Source organism: Chanos chanos, chromosome 1 (assembly GCF_902362185.1).
Source record: "Chanos chanos chromosome 1, fChaCha1.1, whole genome shotgun sequence".
NCBI lineage: Eukaryota > Metazoa > Chordata > Actinopteri > Gonorynchiformes > Chanidae > Chanos > Chanos chanos.
The window spans coordinates 37,282,218-37,300,045 of NC_044495.1; the positions used below are offsets into that span (position 1 = coordinate 37,282,218).

The 17,828-nt window shown below is 41.4% G+C and overlaps 1 protein-coding gene across 3 annotated transcripts in view; it reads left to right on the plus strand.

Annotated features, from left to right (window-relative positions):
- The first annotated feature begins 400 nt into the window (after nucleotides 1-400).
- Nucleotides 401-17,828, plus strand: part of ntrk3a (neurotrophic tyrosine kinase, receptor, type 3a) — a 144,227-nt gene continuing 126,799 nt past the window's right edge. For all 3 annotated transcript variants that reach the window (XM_030774734.1, XM_030774749.1, XM_030774742.1), the window contains exon 1: nucleotides 401-642. In XM_030774734.1, the coding sequence (XP_030630594.1) occupies nucleotides 401-642 (242 nt within the window). The remainder of the gene's footprint in view (nucleotides 643-17,828) is intronic.

Genomic DNA, 17,828 nt, shown 5'->3' on the forward strand with positions numbered 1-17,828 from the left:
TGGGACTTGATGCTCGGAGCATGGACCTCTTCCTCGCCCGTGTCCGTTCCCCGCAAGTCTTGTAGCTGTGCTAAAACGACCTGGAACTAAACGACAAACAGCAGCAAGAGGACACGGTTGCTTATACCATGCAGTGCGGAGATGAAGTCAAACTGGGAATATTGATTTTTTCGACCCTTTCTACTCAAACGGAGTAATTTTTGCTTATTAACCCGTCTCTGCATCTGAAATACTGGGACACAACCGCATCGGACTTAGTCTGACATACCTACACTCTCGTCAGTACACCCGCGCGCGCTCACACTCAGCCGCGTAGATTACGACAGTGTTCCAAATCTATTTCCCCCAGCAAAGGGAGAAAACACGCGGAGATTAAGCGTTTTTAAGAAAATTTGGAACCATGGATACCTTTCTTACTGCCCCCCGAATTTGTTGGTGGCGGGCACTGTTTATTATGAGCATCTTCCAGGACTATTTGGGCTCTCTGCTGGACTGCCCGCCGACCTGCACTTGTTCCACTACCGAGATCTATTGCAATAAGTCTGACCATGGGAAATTCTTTCCCCTGCTCGCGCCTCAGGATACGAGCGATGGAAATACCACTAACAGCATCCCAGATCTCTTTGAGAACATCTCCTCCATGTAAGTGTACTCACAAGTGTCCGTCACATGTTATGCCCATGTGTGCGTTCTAATCAATCTCCCAGACATCTCGTTTCACCCACTCAAAACCAGCCTTTGTGTCAAATTGGTGATAAAATTACGAAGGTGCGCAAAATAAAAAAGGCTCTCGCGATTGAAATGACATTGATTTGTATCGACTTCATGAGACCATTTGATGTTTTCAAATGCTTTCCACCTATTCTTCGCTATTCGTTAGTTTATAGAGACGCAAAGGTAGCCTATTTGTACACTCAGGAAAAAAGAATTCTTAAATTAAGAGAACATTTTGTTATTGTGGGATTCTTTTGCATTTGAAGCAAAAGCTCGGCAAAACAGGTTTCTCAGGTGTTTCTGCCTCAGCATTAAATATAATTTAGATGTGAATATTGTTGCTAAATCTCCATGCAAGAAACACTTTGAGAATACATTCTCATGTCTCAGGAGAGAAGCATACATTGTTTGTTTAGACCACAGAGAGGCGTCTTTATCGAAACTGCTTTATATTCAAGTCAGGAATTCGAAAAGGAATTTGTCACGTTCGCCTTCCACGGCAAAAAGTGTCTTGTGTGCGGTAAAATACTTTTATTCAAAGGTGACGTATTGAAGGCTACGATGAACTTAATCGTTTATGTACGACATAGTGAGTGAACCATAACCCCTTTATTAGTTTGTGAACGAATCAAAATCTATTTACTTAACTCATTTCTCTACTTTGTAGATATTCGAAAATATCGAGAGCGAGCTCTCTATAACCTACTACGTGCGGCGGAGTGTATAGTAAAAGTCATATTAGGGAACAATCTCTAGAAGTTGTGGGCACATAACGTACATTACAGGGTAGCATACAACTGTGTTCTCATTATCCATTATTTAAGGGACGAATTCAAGCCGTTTAGAAACCTTCGATGGGAATTTCGGACCCTTTCAAGCAAGATATTTTCCGCGACGTAGTGGCTTCGTTTAGCTCAAGCGCTGACATAAATGTCATACTTTTCTCTCGAGTTTTCTCCCCCCCTTTTCTCAGTACATGTCGTTCTGCAACACCCTCTGCTCCACTGAGCCCACTCTCTCACGACCGGGATTTGAAACCAGTTAAGGTTCACACAGTTATATCAGCATCAGTTTGAGCTCACATACAACTGCGAATATTCTCATTTCCTAGGCTAATTATGGGAAAGAGAAACGATCAGCATGAAGAACGAAAGCAAAGGTATAAACATTCCGCTCTTTCAGATGTCTTTGATGCCAAGCATAGCAGAGGGAACAAAGGCGAGCATTTGGTGGAACAAACTCCCCAATTCATTATTGATTCTTTGTTGGGAATTGCCAAGAACGAGGATGCCATGACAACCTTTGAGCTTTGAAATGGACTGACGCATTTTTCAGCGGTACCGTTTCACACGACTTGATTAAGCGCTTTCCTCCGAACCGAAGAACTCTTTACAGTTGTTTAAAAAAAACCAAAACATGCTGATATTCGTCTGCATGACGCTCTGATTCTTGCCTGCTAGCTTGGCAACCCTAGGAGGTTTCTGAGCGTTTTACGGCCTCTCAGTCACTTACAGAGTCCACTAGAGGGAACGTTGGTTGCTTTTTTTACACAGACATTATCAAGAAACTCCGCCATAGGCTATCGACAGGCGCCATAGCATAGTATAACAATTTAAAAAAATACTTTACATTTAACGTGTATTTTCTACAATATCTGTTAATAATTTTATGTTAAAAAATCTGGAAAGGATTCAGCTGACCTTGCGGCACATTTGATTTTACGACCGTTTGGAATAAACCGTGGAACTGCGCGTGTCAGCACCCCTTACGGTGGACAGCTCCACTAACTTGGGAACGTTATCGCAACTATAGCTTACTGTACTGCTCCATCAGTTTCCCCTGCAATTTTTAGACCTCTTTGTATGGTTATATAAAATCATCAGTCTGCTGAAATTCATTTGCACAGCCGATGGAAAAATCTAGACCGTCGGCTAATACACTGCCCATTCGCTAAGATCTAGGCAGCATTTACTCGATAATACAGCAATAAATCAACGCTTATTCTATAATCTATCAAAATGGCAGTTGTTATACCACAATATTACAGTAGAACTAACATTCAAAGAGTTTTTTTAAACATGTGTTACAAACATGCCGTAGGGCATTCTACGGTCATGTTTTGTATTAACTCATCTTCCACCCACACAACTTAATCTTTTGCTACGGATGTCTCTTTGCCTTTCTTTGAAGTACAAACAGCAACTGACTGCATGTGTGGATTAGATGTGATACATTTAAAAAATGAAAGGAGCTTTGCCACCTCTATGGAGATATGGTATTTCAAAGAAACCAGTGGGTATAGGTGAAAAATGTAATACTATGTTGGACACTATCTTTGTATATTCTGTCCTAAATGGATTGTTCACAACATGTTAAAACACATTCTGTGAAATCTTTTCACTAAATTCTCTTGTGATTGTAATACTGTGTTGTCATAGCTCCTTTCCTGTTATTGTGCCATTGCTGATTACAGATTCTTCAGCACAGCCACCGCCATTACTCCAAAAACTGACAACCAAATTTCCCTTCATCCACTCACACAACATGTTGCATGTCTTCAGTTCAATGCCCTTACTTAATTTGTAGCAAACTCCTTACAGACTGGATGCATTTGCTGTTGTGCTTGTTATTCTAGTCCTTTCCATTTGATGATGGGTGTGTGTGTCTTTGTGTGAGTGTCTGTGTGGGTGTCTGTATGAGAGAGAGACGGAGAGAGACAGGGAGAGAGAGAGAGAGAGAGAGAGAGAGAGAATGTACTCATCTTTGTAAAGAAACATGAAGAAGAATGAATTTTATTCTATGCTGTCTCATCTTATGATCAGCTGTCAGTTTGCTTTTCTATGTATTATTTGTCTTCCATATGTTATTTGTTGAGCTAATTGAGTACCTTAAGTATAGCGCATTTGTTTTCATCAGCAGTATCCATTAGGTTAATTATCTTTTTTTCTCTGTAGTAACTAAGGGAGTTTCTGTACTAGAAGTGCAATTCTTTTCTCTCCTAATGGAATGTCACATAGCATGCTCTGAATGTATAAATACATGTTAACAATAATTTATGTTTCTGGCAAAGCTGCTTTTCATTTTGCTGTCTGTTTGAGAAGTGGGAATATTTGCAGATGAGCAATGCATACTAAATATTACCAGTGCCCACTACATGGGGTTTGAACATTTTGTTTCAGTGTCTTTTTTTTTTATTTGTTTTGGTTTCTCTGTATTGACTATGACTTTTATCATTTATTTCAGCTATATTTTTTTAAGCCTGTGAATGAAATTACATAGAGAAAATAACTGCATTTCTTATATGTAAAGTTGGTATATAATCTAAGATCCCATGGCTGATGAGTAAATAACGAGCCTTATATTTAGCTATCAAAATTAGCACAACTGGCTCTCTCACAAATTTCATAAAAGTGAATTCATAAGGTTATTTTTTCTTGCCTTTGCATTGTTTATTCTCTGCAGAGATGGTATCAGTAGTTTCATTAGTTTACAAATCAACTCCCGGTGGTTTTCAACATTTTATTAGATCATAGCATTTCTACTGTTGTGCCACTAGTCCTTAATAAGCCTAGACCTCAGTCAGAAGTCTCTCGAGCGCTGAACTGACAGAACAGAACTTAGGATATTTTTACTGTTATTTCAATGCCATCAGCACACTGCATGACAATTCCCTTTTGCAAAGTTTAGTGCTAACTGGAGGCAGATAACTCAACCATTAATTACCTTAGCAGTCAAAGCACATGTCCTTTACACACTGTTAGAGCAGGATTCCTGGGAGATGGAAGCACCAACATATTTTGACTTTGCTATTTATGTGAAATTCAGAACTGTCAAAGTTTTGATTCTTCTGATCTATGATCTAATTATTCAGATTAAGAGGAGGCATATTACTGTTCTTGATGTTTTAGATTCTGATAAGTTCTGGGGGGAATGAAGAGTTAAGCAGATTTGAGATTAAATGCTGACATGCTGTACTTGGAAAAGATCCTATATCACCATATTTGATCTTTCTCCATTACGCAAACCATGTGGATACAGGGGTGAAAGAGAGAGATGCATACAGAAAAGCATCTTCAAGCATCTTCTTTTGAAATAGCATCCATTAAAGACATGCAGGAATAACTGCTCAAGCTTGTTGATGGAGAAAAGCTCTGTGCTTTAGGGTAAAAAAAAACCTCTCCATTCTCCTAAGCTGCAGAGAGAGAGGTTTCTCGTTGAAGGTGTCCGTTAAATGGAAATTCAAATAGGTCTCTGCTCTGATGTTTGTTTCCCATGATTTGTGCAGATGCTTTTTTTTCTTTCTCCCCCCCCCTTTGCTCTTTTCCTCACTCCTTCAAACGCTTGATTGCTGCTTTCAGGTAATCAAACAATAGCTTCAGGGCACAAATGGATCTATAATTATGCACCTTATGTGAAGACCAAAATGTTCTCTTCCCGAGGAATGGAGAGAACGAGAAATTGCAACCAGGATAATGATGACATCAATAACTATTTGTCTTGGATCCACTGTTAAAAGGCAGATTGACCTTAAGGCCATTCAAAGCTCCCTAGACCCTCTCTACTCTGGCAGGTGCTGTGTTGTGCCCAGGCGTCGATAATTTGAGTGGTTCTGGCAACTGCCGCTGCTGGATGCCATGTAAGATGCTGTGTGGTTGACCGTGGCATATGCCACGATAAAGGAGGTGACAGGTGACATTGGCTAGCGTTTACCTGTCCCTGGTTAAATTGGCGGGCGTGAGAAAGAAGAGAGCGCTCTGTCTTATTTGAATGTCCTGTTGTCTCTGTCACTGAGGGCTTGACACTGCTTGTGGAACTGGTCAGCGAAGGCTTTAGTTGGTTTTAGTTCCACTGCTCTATCTGTCAAGGTTATGCAGATGTCTTTGCCAGGTGACCTGCCCATTGTTGAAAATGTTTTCAGTTTTTTTACTGTAGCTGTTAGAGCTTCTCTTTTTCTATCATCTGAATCTGTCTGTTCCCCAGAAGTTATGCAGGAATGTGTGTATGACCAGTGGTCTGTTTGCTGTGTAGAGTCCCACAACACGTGTCTATGCTGTGTTAGTATAGGCAGATATTTCGTTCCGTTTTCTTAATGAGATGTGAAAGTTGGATATTTCAACTAAACTGTCATCAAAAAACAGCATCAAAAGCCTCCTATGCCCCAGCCTTGCTTTCAGATCTATATTTGCTGCATTTCAGGAATGGATCTCTGAGGACTGCTTTTAGAAATGATTCAGGAGCTGTGAGGTTACAGGTGGAACCATGCCAACTCTGCAGAAAAGCTCTTCTTTGTAAAAACAAAAAAAACAAAAATCAAAACACACATCCTTTTCTCCCTCTCTCTCTTGCACTTTCTCTTGTATCCCTCTCTTTCAGCTGCAGATAAGTGAATATACTTTGAGAAAGAGGAAAAAGTTGGTTTTAATTGGTGGTAATCTAAGTGTGTAAGGGAATTAGGTGCACTGACCTCATGCATCACAACACACATATTTGGAAATAAGCTTATTGGCTTAAGAGATGGACAAAAACCTTAGTTTACTCTGTTGGTGGCAAAAGACCTTGTAAAAAATCAAGTCAACATCTTTGCAAATCCTTATTTATTTATTTATTATTAAAAGCACAAGAGCAATAATCTGTCATTTAAAATGTCCATGGCACCACAAAAGGGGGAAGTAAAATGTAGCTTTGTGAAGTTGTTTGAGGTCACTTTCAACACTCAAATATTTTGACTAATAAAACCCCATCTCCCGTGTTGCATGCTTCCTCCCTGGTGTTTGCATTCCTGTGCAACCCCATCTGTGACCTTGACAGATTATAAACCTTTTTTTTTTCTTGTTTATCCTCTCCCTCTCTGGAAATTGGCCCATGTGCTTGCGCTTGAACGAGCCGGTACATTATGTATTATGATTTCCAATAACATTATAGATGCGACCTGTTTTTTTTTACCCCCCCGCCCCCCTTCCCCCTCTCTTCCAAAAAAAAAGAGTACTAAATATGGATTTGTAAGTGGACCTGAAAGGACCTGGGGCAGCCTCAGAGACCTTGACCTATCACTGTCCTCTGTCAGAGCAGTAGCGTTTGTCCATTTGCGTGCGTCGTTACGGCCATAATGTTGATGGGTGGTTGTTATTTATTAAAAGCATAATGGAGTAGAGATCAATATACAGTGGACATGGGGAAAAGAGAGAGAGAGAGAGAGAGAGAGAAAGAGGGGAAAAAAATGAGGCTTAATTGTGAATAGCGGATATGGTTATGTGAAGTGAAAAGTCTGAGCCCTGTGTGGAGGCACGACGTAGCCTTCAGCTGTGAATTATCCTTCCCTGTCATTGTCGCGGAGTGAATGGGCACCGTGTATTATTGATCTGAAATGCTTTTGTCTCATGTTGAACTCTCATTATGTAAACCGATGAAATGTGTCCACTTGAGCATGTGTTTACCGGGACTCGTGCGTTAGCTGTATGGTTACGGGTATCGAAAGAACGGGGCCAACGTGTGAAGGAGCATGGAATGATGTCACAGTGCCTTGTTTTGGGACTTTGGGGTCAGGTCTTTTTTTTGACATACAGCAAGGCAATTATCTCAGTGTTTTTGCCTGTGATCCTGTTCATCATTGTTATTGATGTCAGCTAGATTCAACAAAGAGCTGTTGGAAGCAGATGTCAGTTGCCTCCACCCTGCTGGGCTGGACATGAAGAATGAAGTCCGTCAGCCCAGTCACGAGCCAACTGCGGCAGAAAGTCCCTCGTTCAGATCTCTAATTGCTTAATTCGTCCAACTGTGTTGGGATGCATTAAACAAAAATCAAATGCGTTTGTGTGTGTGTGTGTGTGTGTGTGTGTGTGTGGGGGGGGGGTTTCTATTTAAAAAAAAACAAAACAAAAAACAAGACAGATTAAGAATGAAATGGAAACGATCACGGCACTGTTTTGTTAGTCTGAGCATGCTGTGGCCCTCCTACTGATTTGATAAGCAAGTTACACAGTGTTTTCTCCAAAGCCCATACAGTGAACACGTCTGTCTGACTGATGGGAAATCAGCCTTTTACCTTGAGTTGAATGCCTTAGTGCTAGTGAATTAAAGTGGTGCAAGGCCTGAGGCTAGACTCTGGGGTTTGGGACAGGTGCAGGTTTAATGAGGTTTAATGGGGGTTTTCATGTCAGGGCCAGGGCTCTGTCACGTTCGGACAAGGGGAGTTTTTATAGAGTGGACCCACCTGAAGGAGATGGACTCTATGTGAATGCAAGGCCTCTACTTTTCCTGGTGATCTCATCTACCCTGTAAGTGTTTAGCTCCTCTTTCTCTCTCCCTCTCTCTCTCCCTTTCTCTCTCTGTCTCTGCAGGTACAGCTCACCAGGGCTCTTTGACTCAGTCTTTTAACTATGCTGAAAAAAGGTTTATAGGGTGTGCTTCTGTCCTCGTAGGCTTGGATTTAAAAAATTCTATTGGAATGGGGTGGTTTGTTGACAGCGAACTGGTTGGCATGGCGATACTCTTGTGTCGACCATAAGGCAACAATGCCAGCTGTCATTGAGGACCTTGCCATTTAGCACTGCCCTTAGACTGGTTTGAAATATTGATAAATACCGCTCCATTTAAAACATACTCTGTGGCCTTTATTCTCAATTTAATAGTTTTTTTTTCTCCTCGAGTCAAAATATGCCAAGTTATTCTTTTCCCTCGTCATTGTACTCCATTTCCCCATTTATGCTTTGCACTAACGATAACAGTTTGTTAATTTCTTTCATCTAACACGTTGTACTGTGTCATTATGTCACTGAAAATGCTGAATGAAAAAAAAAGAAAAAAACACTGACAAATCAATCTATAATATACCATTTTGTAAGGGGGGGGGGAGGGGGTGCGTGGGCGCAGAGCTAAGTGACGGGGAGGAGGCTTCTATCATGGGCGTAGTGGAAGTAATTTCACTCTCCCTCTCTCTCTCTGCTGTTTTAAATATTCCCCCGTTTTCATTCTTTCTCTGTCTCTGTCTCTCCTCTTGGTTCATGCTGATATTTTATTCATTGCATGGCTAATGAACCGCCTGATAGACTGTAGAGGGGCAAGGATGATCCTCAGCAGTTCATTTCTTGGTTAGCTGGCAGGCAGCAGATGAGGGCCGTCCATCCGATTGGTGTTTGATGTGACACGCCCCCCCCCAGCAGATCGCCTGCTTGCCCTCAACCTACATTTATATACATATTTTAGCACATCTTTAGAATGACCTCCAGAACCGCTCTGAGTACTTTGAATTTGATCAAGCTAAGGAAAAAAAAAAAAAAAAGAAAATCAGGTGCTAGTCAAGTTAATTTTCAAGGTAGAGCATCTCTGCATATGATATGATAAGAGCTGAAAAACTCTTCTTGTCCTTCCTTTGACTCTCTCCCTCTTTCTCAGCCTCTCTCTCTTTCTTTCCCTGTCCCAACTTTCTTTCTTTTCTATCCCTTCCCTCTTTTTCTCTATCTCTGTCTAACCATCTATCCATCTCTCCAATGCACAGAATCCCTACATGTTTTTAGTGACCACCACTCATGGCTCGTGTGGAAAGTCTGGGGAAAAGATCACCCGAAACACAGGGTCACTCTTACTAGCACAACAAAGCAGGGGAAATGCCGAGAAGCTGTAAGCTACCTGAAGACCTAAAGCTAGGCGAAGCTCATTGCTATTCACAGGGCACCGTCATGGTCGGAAAACAAGGGAGCTGGCGTCACAAGGAGGATTGAGTGGATCTCAGACAGGAGACACCTGCTCTAGAGCGGATATGGGTTCGGCTTAGCTGCATATCGCTGCTCCTCAGGTTTCTGAGAGTGTTTCATATGTGTGGAGCTGAGATGAGGTAAAAGGAGGCTTCATGTGGGTCTGAGCAGGATCGCTCTTGTGTTTTTTTTTTTCTGGAAGGATGCTGGAATTTGAAACTTGTGTTGGTGGCAGAAACCACATCCAGAAACTGAATTGTTGCTGTGAAGGTGTCTCTTTAACCCGCCGATGTGTTTTGTGTCTAATCCCGTGCTTATGTGCTTTCATTGCATTGCTCTCGTTTCTCCCATCAAAGAGAGAACTGTTCCAAATTCATCCACTTCATCTTTGAGGATACTATTCCATTAGCATGGGACCTGTCGTGTTAGTTTATTCAAAGAAGAAACAACAACAACAAAAAAAGGAAATTCACGAATGCAGACAGACTTAGAAATTCTGGGTTTATTTCACAAACTAAACTAATGTTCTGACTACAGGTCAAACGTTCTACCTGGACAGAAATATATCTGATTGCAAAAAAAAAAACAAAAATAAAAACTTGCAATTCTGGGGTGATGTCTGTTGCCTTGGCTAAAATGGCTAAAGGTCAGTGGCCAGAATGTACCGGAACCCTCATCCATTTTCCCTCACTGCTGGAAAGATGATGCCAGGTTGTTTTCCTCAATAATGAAAAGATTTTGAGCCGCCAGACAGGTGTCCTGACCTAACTGTCTTGGTTATGAAAAAAAACTTTTTGGGCAAATTGTGGAAAACATCATAGGATTGGAGGTTTGATTGCCCCAGCTGCTCTAGCTGGCAGACAGGTTTTTCCAAATATCTTTAGACATATTGAGATGTACAAGCAAATTTGGGGACCCACTTTTATTAGTTAACCTTCCATTCTACCTCCCTGGTATTTTTAAGACTGGACCACACTTCTATCCCACCTGCGAAGTACCCAAAATGCTTTATTATTTATTTATTTTTTGACTGGAATTTTTAAACCTTAAACCTAACCTTGGATGTTACTTCCTTTTTTAATGCTTTGTTGTTCTTCTAAGCCACCCACCCGCTGTAAACCACTCTGTTTGCCTCTCATCCAAGACTGGGCTTCAGAAAGCAAAAGCCACACAGTGTGGAAAGCCTTCCTGCCCCCCACCAGACGTGAGAAGAGTTTTAATGAGGGCCTCATGCAGCCTAGCATCCTTTGCATTCATAAACAGCTCCTTTACCCAAAACCCTCCCTAACTTCTGCCTCCGCCCTTCTCCTTGCTGTCAGCCAAACAGCAGTGATAATGATAGAAACATCTAGCCGATCCGACGGACCCGGAAACTTCTAGCGTCTCCCCAAGCCCATACTCACAGACACATAGACACACGCACAAACATGCACACAGACACACGGACACAGACACACACAACAAACTGAAGAAAAAGTCCTTCATCAACCAGATTTGTATCTTCTGCTTTTCCTCCTCTGCTTATCCTTTTTGTTGACAAAAGAATCTGTCACCGTTTCTCCTTTCCTTTTGTCTTGGGTTTGTTACACAAACAATATATTAGTCAATATCCTGCGCTCAAGTGTATGAAAAAGCCACCCTTCACTGATTGACTTCTAAAGGCTAAATATTAGGGATGTCCAGAGCAAGTTTTTTTTGCCCCCGATCCGAGTCATTTAATATTGAGTATCTGCCAATACTGAGTCCCGATCCGATACTTGTATTTTCCTAGATAATACAGTTGCACAGTGCACATTTCAAGTACATTAAAGGTATTAAAATCAATTCAATGTATATGCTTGACAACTGAATAGCAATGCATTAAGAAGAAACTGCCTGCATCCAAGTTGTTCCTTATTTTTTTTTAATAATTTTTTTATTTTACAAAATAACAAAGTAAACCGTGTTGTAAAGCTCTGGTAGGGCAGTGTCTGAAATGTAGTGTCCAGAGGGTAGGGCGTACCGGCTCCAAAAGCAGACGGCGAAAACCTGAGGTAAGTTCAATTAGCAAAAAAGGCAAACATTCACGAACATTTACAAACAGTTTTTCGTTTGCTTTGAGTTCACTGTGAACGTTTGTGAACGTACACAAACGGTCTAAGGAGGTTGTTCTCGGCGAAAAAACATGGACGCTGGACTAAGGGAGATGTGTGCCCAGATGGGAGTTATAGCAGAAAATATATGTAAGTGTTCGTTTTTATTTAATCTTCTTACATTAATTCAAGTGGTTAACTTGTCTAACTGTCAGTTTCATTGATACCTTTTATGAAAGCCTCTTTTTGTATGCTATCGTGATCAATCCTTAGCGCTAGTTGAGCGACTGTATTGCTCTCTGTGGTTGTTAGTTTAGGCTAACTCGCATACATCACATACAGCTAAAGCGTTATGTGTTTCAATTTTGAAAGGATACCTTGTTTGTTGTTAGTAGTCTCGAGGATTAATGTCGTTGGAGTATGCTGACCTAAAAAATGTTCAAATTTAAAGTTAAAAAAAAAAAAAAAGCTCACCTCAGTTTGCTGAATTTGAGAGCACCTCCGTCTTCGCTACCAAAGCCATTGATTCAATTACCCTCCCGGTAATCTTTTGGGTCTTGTCGCTGTCTCTAGGAAATTTCTCTCTCCTTTTAAATGTATATCCTCCAATGTGTGTTGCTTCGGAGCAGCCTTTGCCTGTGTTACCTGAGTGAACTCATTGTATTCCGCTGAGTGTTTATTTTTTAGGTGCTGTACTAAAGTAGTAGTAGTCTATTGAACGCAGCTCCCACCACCTCGCTAAATGCTCGCATTATAAACATTACAAGTGGCTGTTGGACTGCTTTCGTTTCCCAATTTAAAATATTTCCACACTGCAGACATTTTAGTTGTATCCTGCCACAAATTATGCTCTCCCTTTAAGACACCTGTATGACAGTTGATGTAAAACAAAGAATCGGTCTTAGGGTCGGGCTCAATAAAGCCGATACCGATCAGTTAAAAAAATGCCTTGATCGGCTCCGATACTGATCTTTAAGATCGGATCAGGACATCCCTACCAAATATCATAAGGAAATATAAAGAGAACCTTGAATTTTGATACAAATGGCCAAGGTTTAAACTTGTTCTCAACGTGACAGTGGCTAACTTTCCCGCTGTTTTCCGTTTACACCACATCAGGTTCTTCTGAGAAGTTCTCAGCTTCCGTTCCACTCCAACTCACCCATCCAGCTCTCCTTTGGAACAGTCTGTGATTCCCCCTGTTGTGCTTTTCCCTGAAACTGTTGGCCCGGTTAGTGGTGAGTGAGTGAGACTCATTTTAAGCCATTGTCCCAGGAGGTTGTCATGTACCGATCGTCCCAAACTGCCCCCGTTGCCAGGACTCAGAGTGTGCAATCATTTAAGTGTAATTTGCAATAATTAAGGTTTTAAAATTGGTACGAGTGTCGAATATCAACAATTAGTATTTGATTCACATTCACTCTCTGCTAATTCATTCAGATATCTTATTTTAATTAATTCGTAATTGCTTTGGAAACTCTGAGAGACTCTGCACTGTTACCATTTCCTAAATAATTACAACCATGTCACCCAATGGGATGTTTTAGATTGGTAATTGGATTCTGATTTAAATTATGTTTTAAATATTTGAAGGCTAAAGAATAAAAAAGTGTCACAACATTAAGAATGACTGAACATTTTGCACTCTGATTGAACAATTATAAATAACTACATTTAACTTTTTTTGACTTGCAGGTGTGCAAATGATTTGAAAATGAACTAATAAGTGTGAAAATAGGTTTCGTTTATCATTCTTTGTTACCACAGAAATGTGAGAACATAGCAGAGGCATTGTAAATGTGTTCAGTGCTTGGCTGCACTTGAGAATTTAGCATTTATCAATGACCTCCAGGAAAAGATGAGATAGGAGACTTGTCTTAATCCCATGGGATGCTGTACCTTTGATATGGCTAAAGCTTTTCTGTCAGGCTATTGATTAAGAAAAGAAAAGAAAAAAAGAAAAGAAGAAAAATGCACCAACACCCTCCAATGCCAAAAGTTTTTGAAAAGATTATGAAGAATCTAAACCTTTGCTCCAGTTCCCTTTTGAGGTTTCAAAAAAAAAAAGGCACACCAAATGCTTTAGAAATGGAGTTTGATAGAAAATACAGATATGTTTGATGTTCTGGGTGATGATACATGGACAGTACAATACATGGACTTTACCATTTTAGTTCAGCAGAACAAGCAAGCAAACTTTTATATGTTTTGATAAATAGATTTAGTTTCATATTTCACACTCCCATATATATATATGTATGTATATATGTATGTATGTGTGTGTGTGTGTGTGTGTGTGTATATGTATGTATATGTATATTTATGTATACATACCCTCCATAACATAAAACATGTTGTATAGACAATATGCATACAGTTCCTCTGTCTTTGCTCTGGAAAGGCATTTCTCAGATTACATATTATAGGGACTCCCCTGCTATATGTTTTGATAAATAGATTTAGTTTCATATTTCACACTCCCATATATATATATGTATGTATGTATGTGTGTGTGTGTGTGTGTGTGTGTGTGTGTGTGTGTGTGTGTGTGTGTGTGTATATGTATGTATATGTATATATATACATACCCTCCATAACATAAAACACGTTGTATAGACAATATGCATACAGTTCCTCTGTCTTTGCTCTGGAAAGGCATTTCTCAGATTACATATTATAGGGACTCCCCTGCTATCTTTTTAGCCCCCCCCCCAATCATCCCCACCTGCTTGGATCGGCAGGTTGCGCAGTGCCATCTGTCACTGCCTTTTGTAAGGAAAGGTGCAAGCGGCCAAGGGGACGCTCAGGCCGACTAGGTAGCCTGCAGGGAGAAGTGGCTGTTCCTAGCTTTGCTCTTCTCGAGTGGAGAAGGTTCTTTCTCATGCTCGAACTGAAAAGGCAAGAGCTGACAGCTGCTCCGGTTGAAAGAGGATGGTGTGCTGGTGTGATGAGGGGCTTTGGGTGGTTTTAGATTCAGCTCTCTTTCCCAAGACCCAGCCCCCCCCCCGTCCAACACACACAGACACACACGCACACACACACATACACAGCTTTAAAGAAAAGGCCAGCTAACTCCCCTCCTCTCACCCACCCTCCCTTTCTTCTTTTCCTCCCCATCCACCTGAACGTTGGCAACACCCTTCAGAGTGGAGTGGCAGGATCAAGCCTTTAATTCCTTCCACAGATCAAGCTTACCCCTCTCCCTAATTAAATTCTTCAAAGTGAAAGAATCCCCTCGCCAAGCCAGCGCGTGCTGAAGACTTTGTCCCGTGCGCTCATTTCTTAAAGGTAAAGCATAATGTCGCTATAATAAGTTCTGCCGGTTCTGTGCTGTTCTCATCACCACCTCCCCCCATGGTACTGGGAATTTCGGCAGTAGTAGTGGGAGAGGAGCTATGTATCGCACACCTACCTATTTGAAAGAGGGGTGGACTGCAGAATGACAAGAGCTTATGAGAATCTCCTTTCTGTTGGACGACTAATTGAAGGTTGTTTGGGTGTGTCTATATGCACGTGTGTGTGTGCGCGTGCACTTGTGTTCATCTGTGCATGTGTGTGTGCATGTGTGTGTGAATCTCCCAGACGTAGTGTATAGATCACCAACATTGACTGGGGATTGTTAGCTACACTGATCCTGCTCATGTCACGTCGTCTTAACACGTGAAGGTGGGAGTTAACACGGGGGGGGGGGGGGGGGGGGGGTCTGTCTCTGTGTGAGTTAAATCCTTGTGGGAGTAATACTGTGGGGGGGTGGGGAGGGAGATTCAGAAACCTGCTCACAGAAGTGCCCTTGAACACCCCCCCCCCCATCGCCCCGACCCTCTGCATTATTCACATAATCACGAAGGCTGGGTTATCTTTGGTCATATTGACTATAATATGTTTATATTGACAGGTGAGCTGCACTTGGTTTGTCCGGCAGGTGATTCAAAGTGACTGGGAGGTCAATGCTGTGTACCGATGTTAGTGTAAAAAAAAAAAAAAAGATTCCTGCATTGTGAGAGAGACCAGTGCATTAATTCACACCAGCAGACAAAATGTCACATCTCTTATTTCTGTACATTAGAGTGGAATCCAACAGGAATGTGGAATCCATCTCTCGTGTCTGTACAATAGTATTGAATCTGTTAGGAATCCAACAGCAATTCCTACCATGTGAGAAAGATTTTTTAATCTTTCTCACATGGTTGTAACATGGTTTGACTGCATGATGGGGAATCAGTTATCATTGGTAATGTTACTGGTCATTCGCAGAAACAATTAATATTAAAAAAATGGTACCCACAGAAAAAGATTTTTAAAACAGTGTTGGACAACTGCAAGTCTTAGGTTGGACAGGTCTCTAGCCAGTCTCCTAGCCAAGTGTCTCATCTCATGTGGGTAGATTGTCCAATCAGATCTTATTTACCACACACTTAGTGTTCTCTTATTAAATCCAAAGAATTATGTTTATTATGGTTCTGTCATTACCCCACTCAAACACTCCTCTATTCATTTTCAAGCATCAAGAGAATAAGTGAAAGCTTTTCTCGGTTTTGACTTAATCCTTCCTTTGAGGGGTTTGGAATGCTACCTTCTTTTTTTTTTTTTTTTTTTTTTTTTTTAGCAAAACCCCAATGACCCATCTTCAGTAACAAACAACGAACACACACACGCACACATGCACTCACTCAAAATATTTTAAAATAAAAGGAAGTAGCAGGTGTTGTTGGAAACAACACTTAAACACAAATTAAGCAGAAATACCAGAGAAAACAAAGGGACCTGAAAAAACATAGAAAAAAACATCTCTCTCTCTCTCTCACACACGCGCACACACACGCGCACACACACATGCGCGCGTACGTATTCATAATGTTTAATAATCAAAATGTGTTGCAAAGAGATTGTCATGTAATTCTCCCTCAGTATCAGCAGACATCAGATACAGTGTACAGACGTAACTACGATCTTCTGATTTTGTAAGTGTACCCATACGCTAACTCTTAAGTACATTAAAGGCACAGTGAGGTGGGGGTATTGCAGACATGTATCCCTCTGGGAATTCAATCAGGGAAGTGTGGTGTGGTGTGTGTCAAGGTCCTGCTAAAAGCTGGGAAATGAGAAACACATTGCTGTCTGTTAGACTAATAGGATATTATTGTAGCTGACCTAATCTATCCTAACATCTGCATGTGTACCTAAATTATGTGTCACCTTAACATCCCCATAATAAAAGATTTAGTATGTGTAAGCTGTAAAGCAATAACGGAAGAGACTGAGTCGAAGAAATGTGATTTTTCATTCTCCATTATTCTTCTGTGTGAGAATGGGATACCTGTCACCAAACACACTATTTGTTCAGTCAGTGCCACCCATGTGCACCAAACATACAGAAATGCTATAAGCAATTGTGTGTGTGGTGGTTTGTCAGGTGTGTTTGCTAAGTTGTGTTTGCGTGTGTGTGTGTGTGTGTGTGAGAGAGAGAGAGAGAGAGAGAGTATCTGTATTTGACTACATAACATAGCTTATTCACTCTGTCTGTTTTTCATGTGTCTGTCTCCTGTTAAGTGTGTGTGTGTGTGTCTGTGTGTGTGTGTGTGTGTGTGTGTGTGTGTGTTTGGTGCCATTCGTGCTTTCCAGTCATTGATGGTTGGTGTTGTGGTAATGAGATGCCTCCTGCTTTGCTACTCTCGACCTGACAGTGGCACTTTGGTTTTCTGCCATTCTCTTTAAAAGGAAAGAGTGTGGCCAGCATACGCTCAGCATTAGATAATGGTTTCTGTGGTCACGGCTCAGAGAGAAGGGAGGGGGGGGGGGGTGTCGGGGGTACGAGGGGCAGAGGGGTTGGGGGCGGCGGACACTGTCAATCACAGCTTCTGCAGTGCTGACGATACCCTCTTGTTAGTCCAGTGGAGCGATCAATCATTCCGAGGCACCCAGGTTTCTGTCGATGCTCGTCCAATCACAAACAGTGAGTTATGAGCTGGCTCGCCAATATTCTCCATCACTTGCACTCTCTGCCATGGAGCCTGGGTGTGTTTTGGTGCACTGTCTTGATGTGTGTGTGTATTGGCTTTCACAAACTGTATGTGTTTGTGTGTGTGTGCATGTGTGTGTGTGTGTGTGCATGCTTGTCTGTGTGTGTAGTGGCCCATGTGTGTGTGTGTGTGTGTGTGTGTAGTGGCCCATATGTGTGCCTGATCATCATGATGGCAGATGGGGTGCTGTTTTTCTGCTGTCCATTTCTCACTCTTGACTCATCCTCTCTCTCTCTCTCTCTCTCTCTCTCTCTCTCTCTCTCTCTCTCTCTCAATGTACATGTATGTGAAAGGCAGTGACCCTGCTGAGGTGAAGCCACAGTTGAGTACAT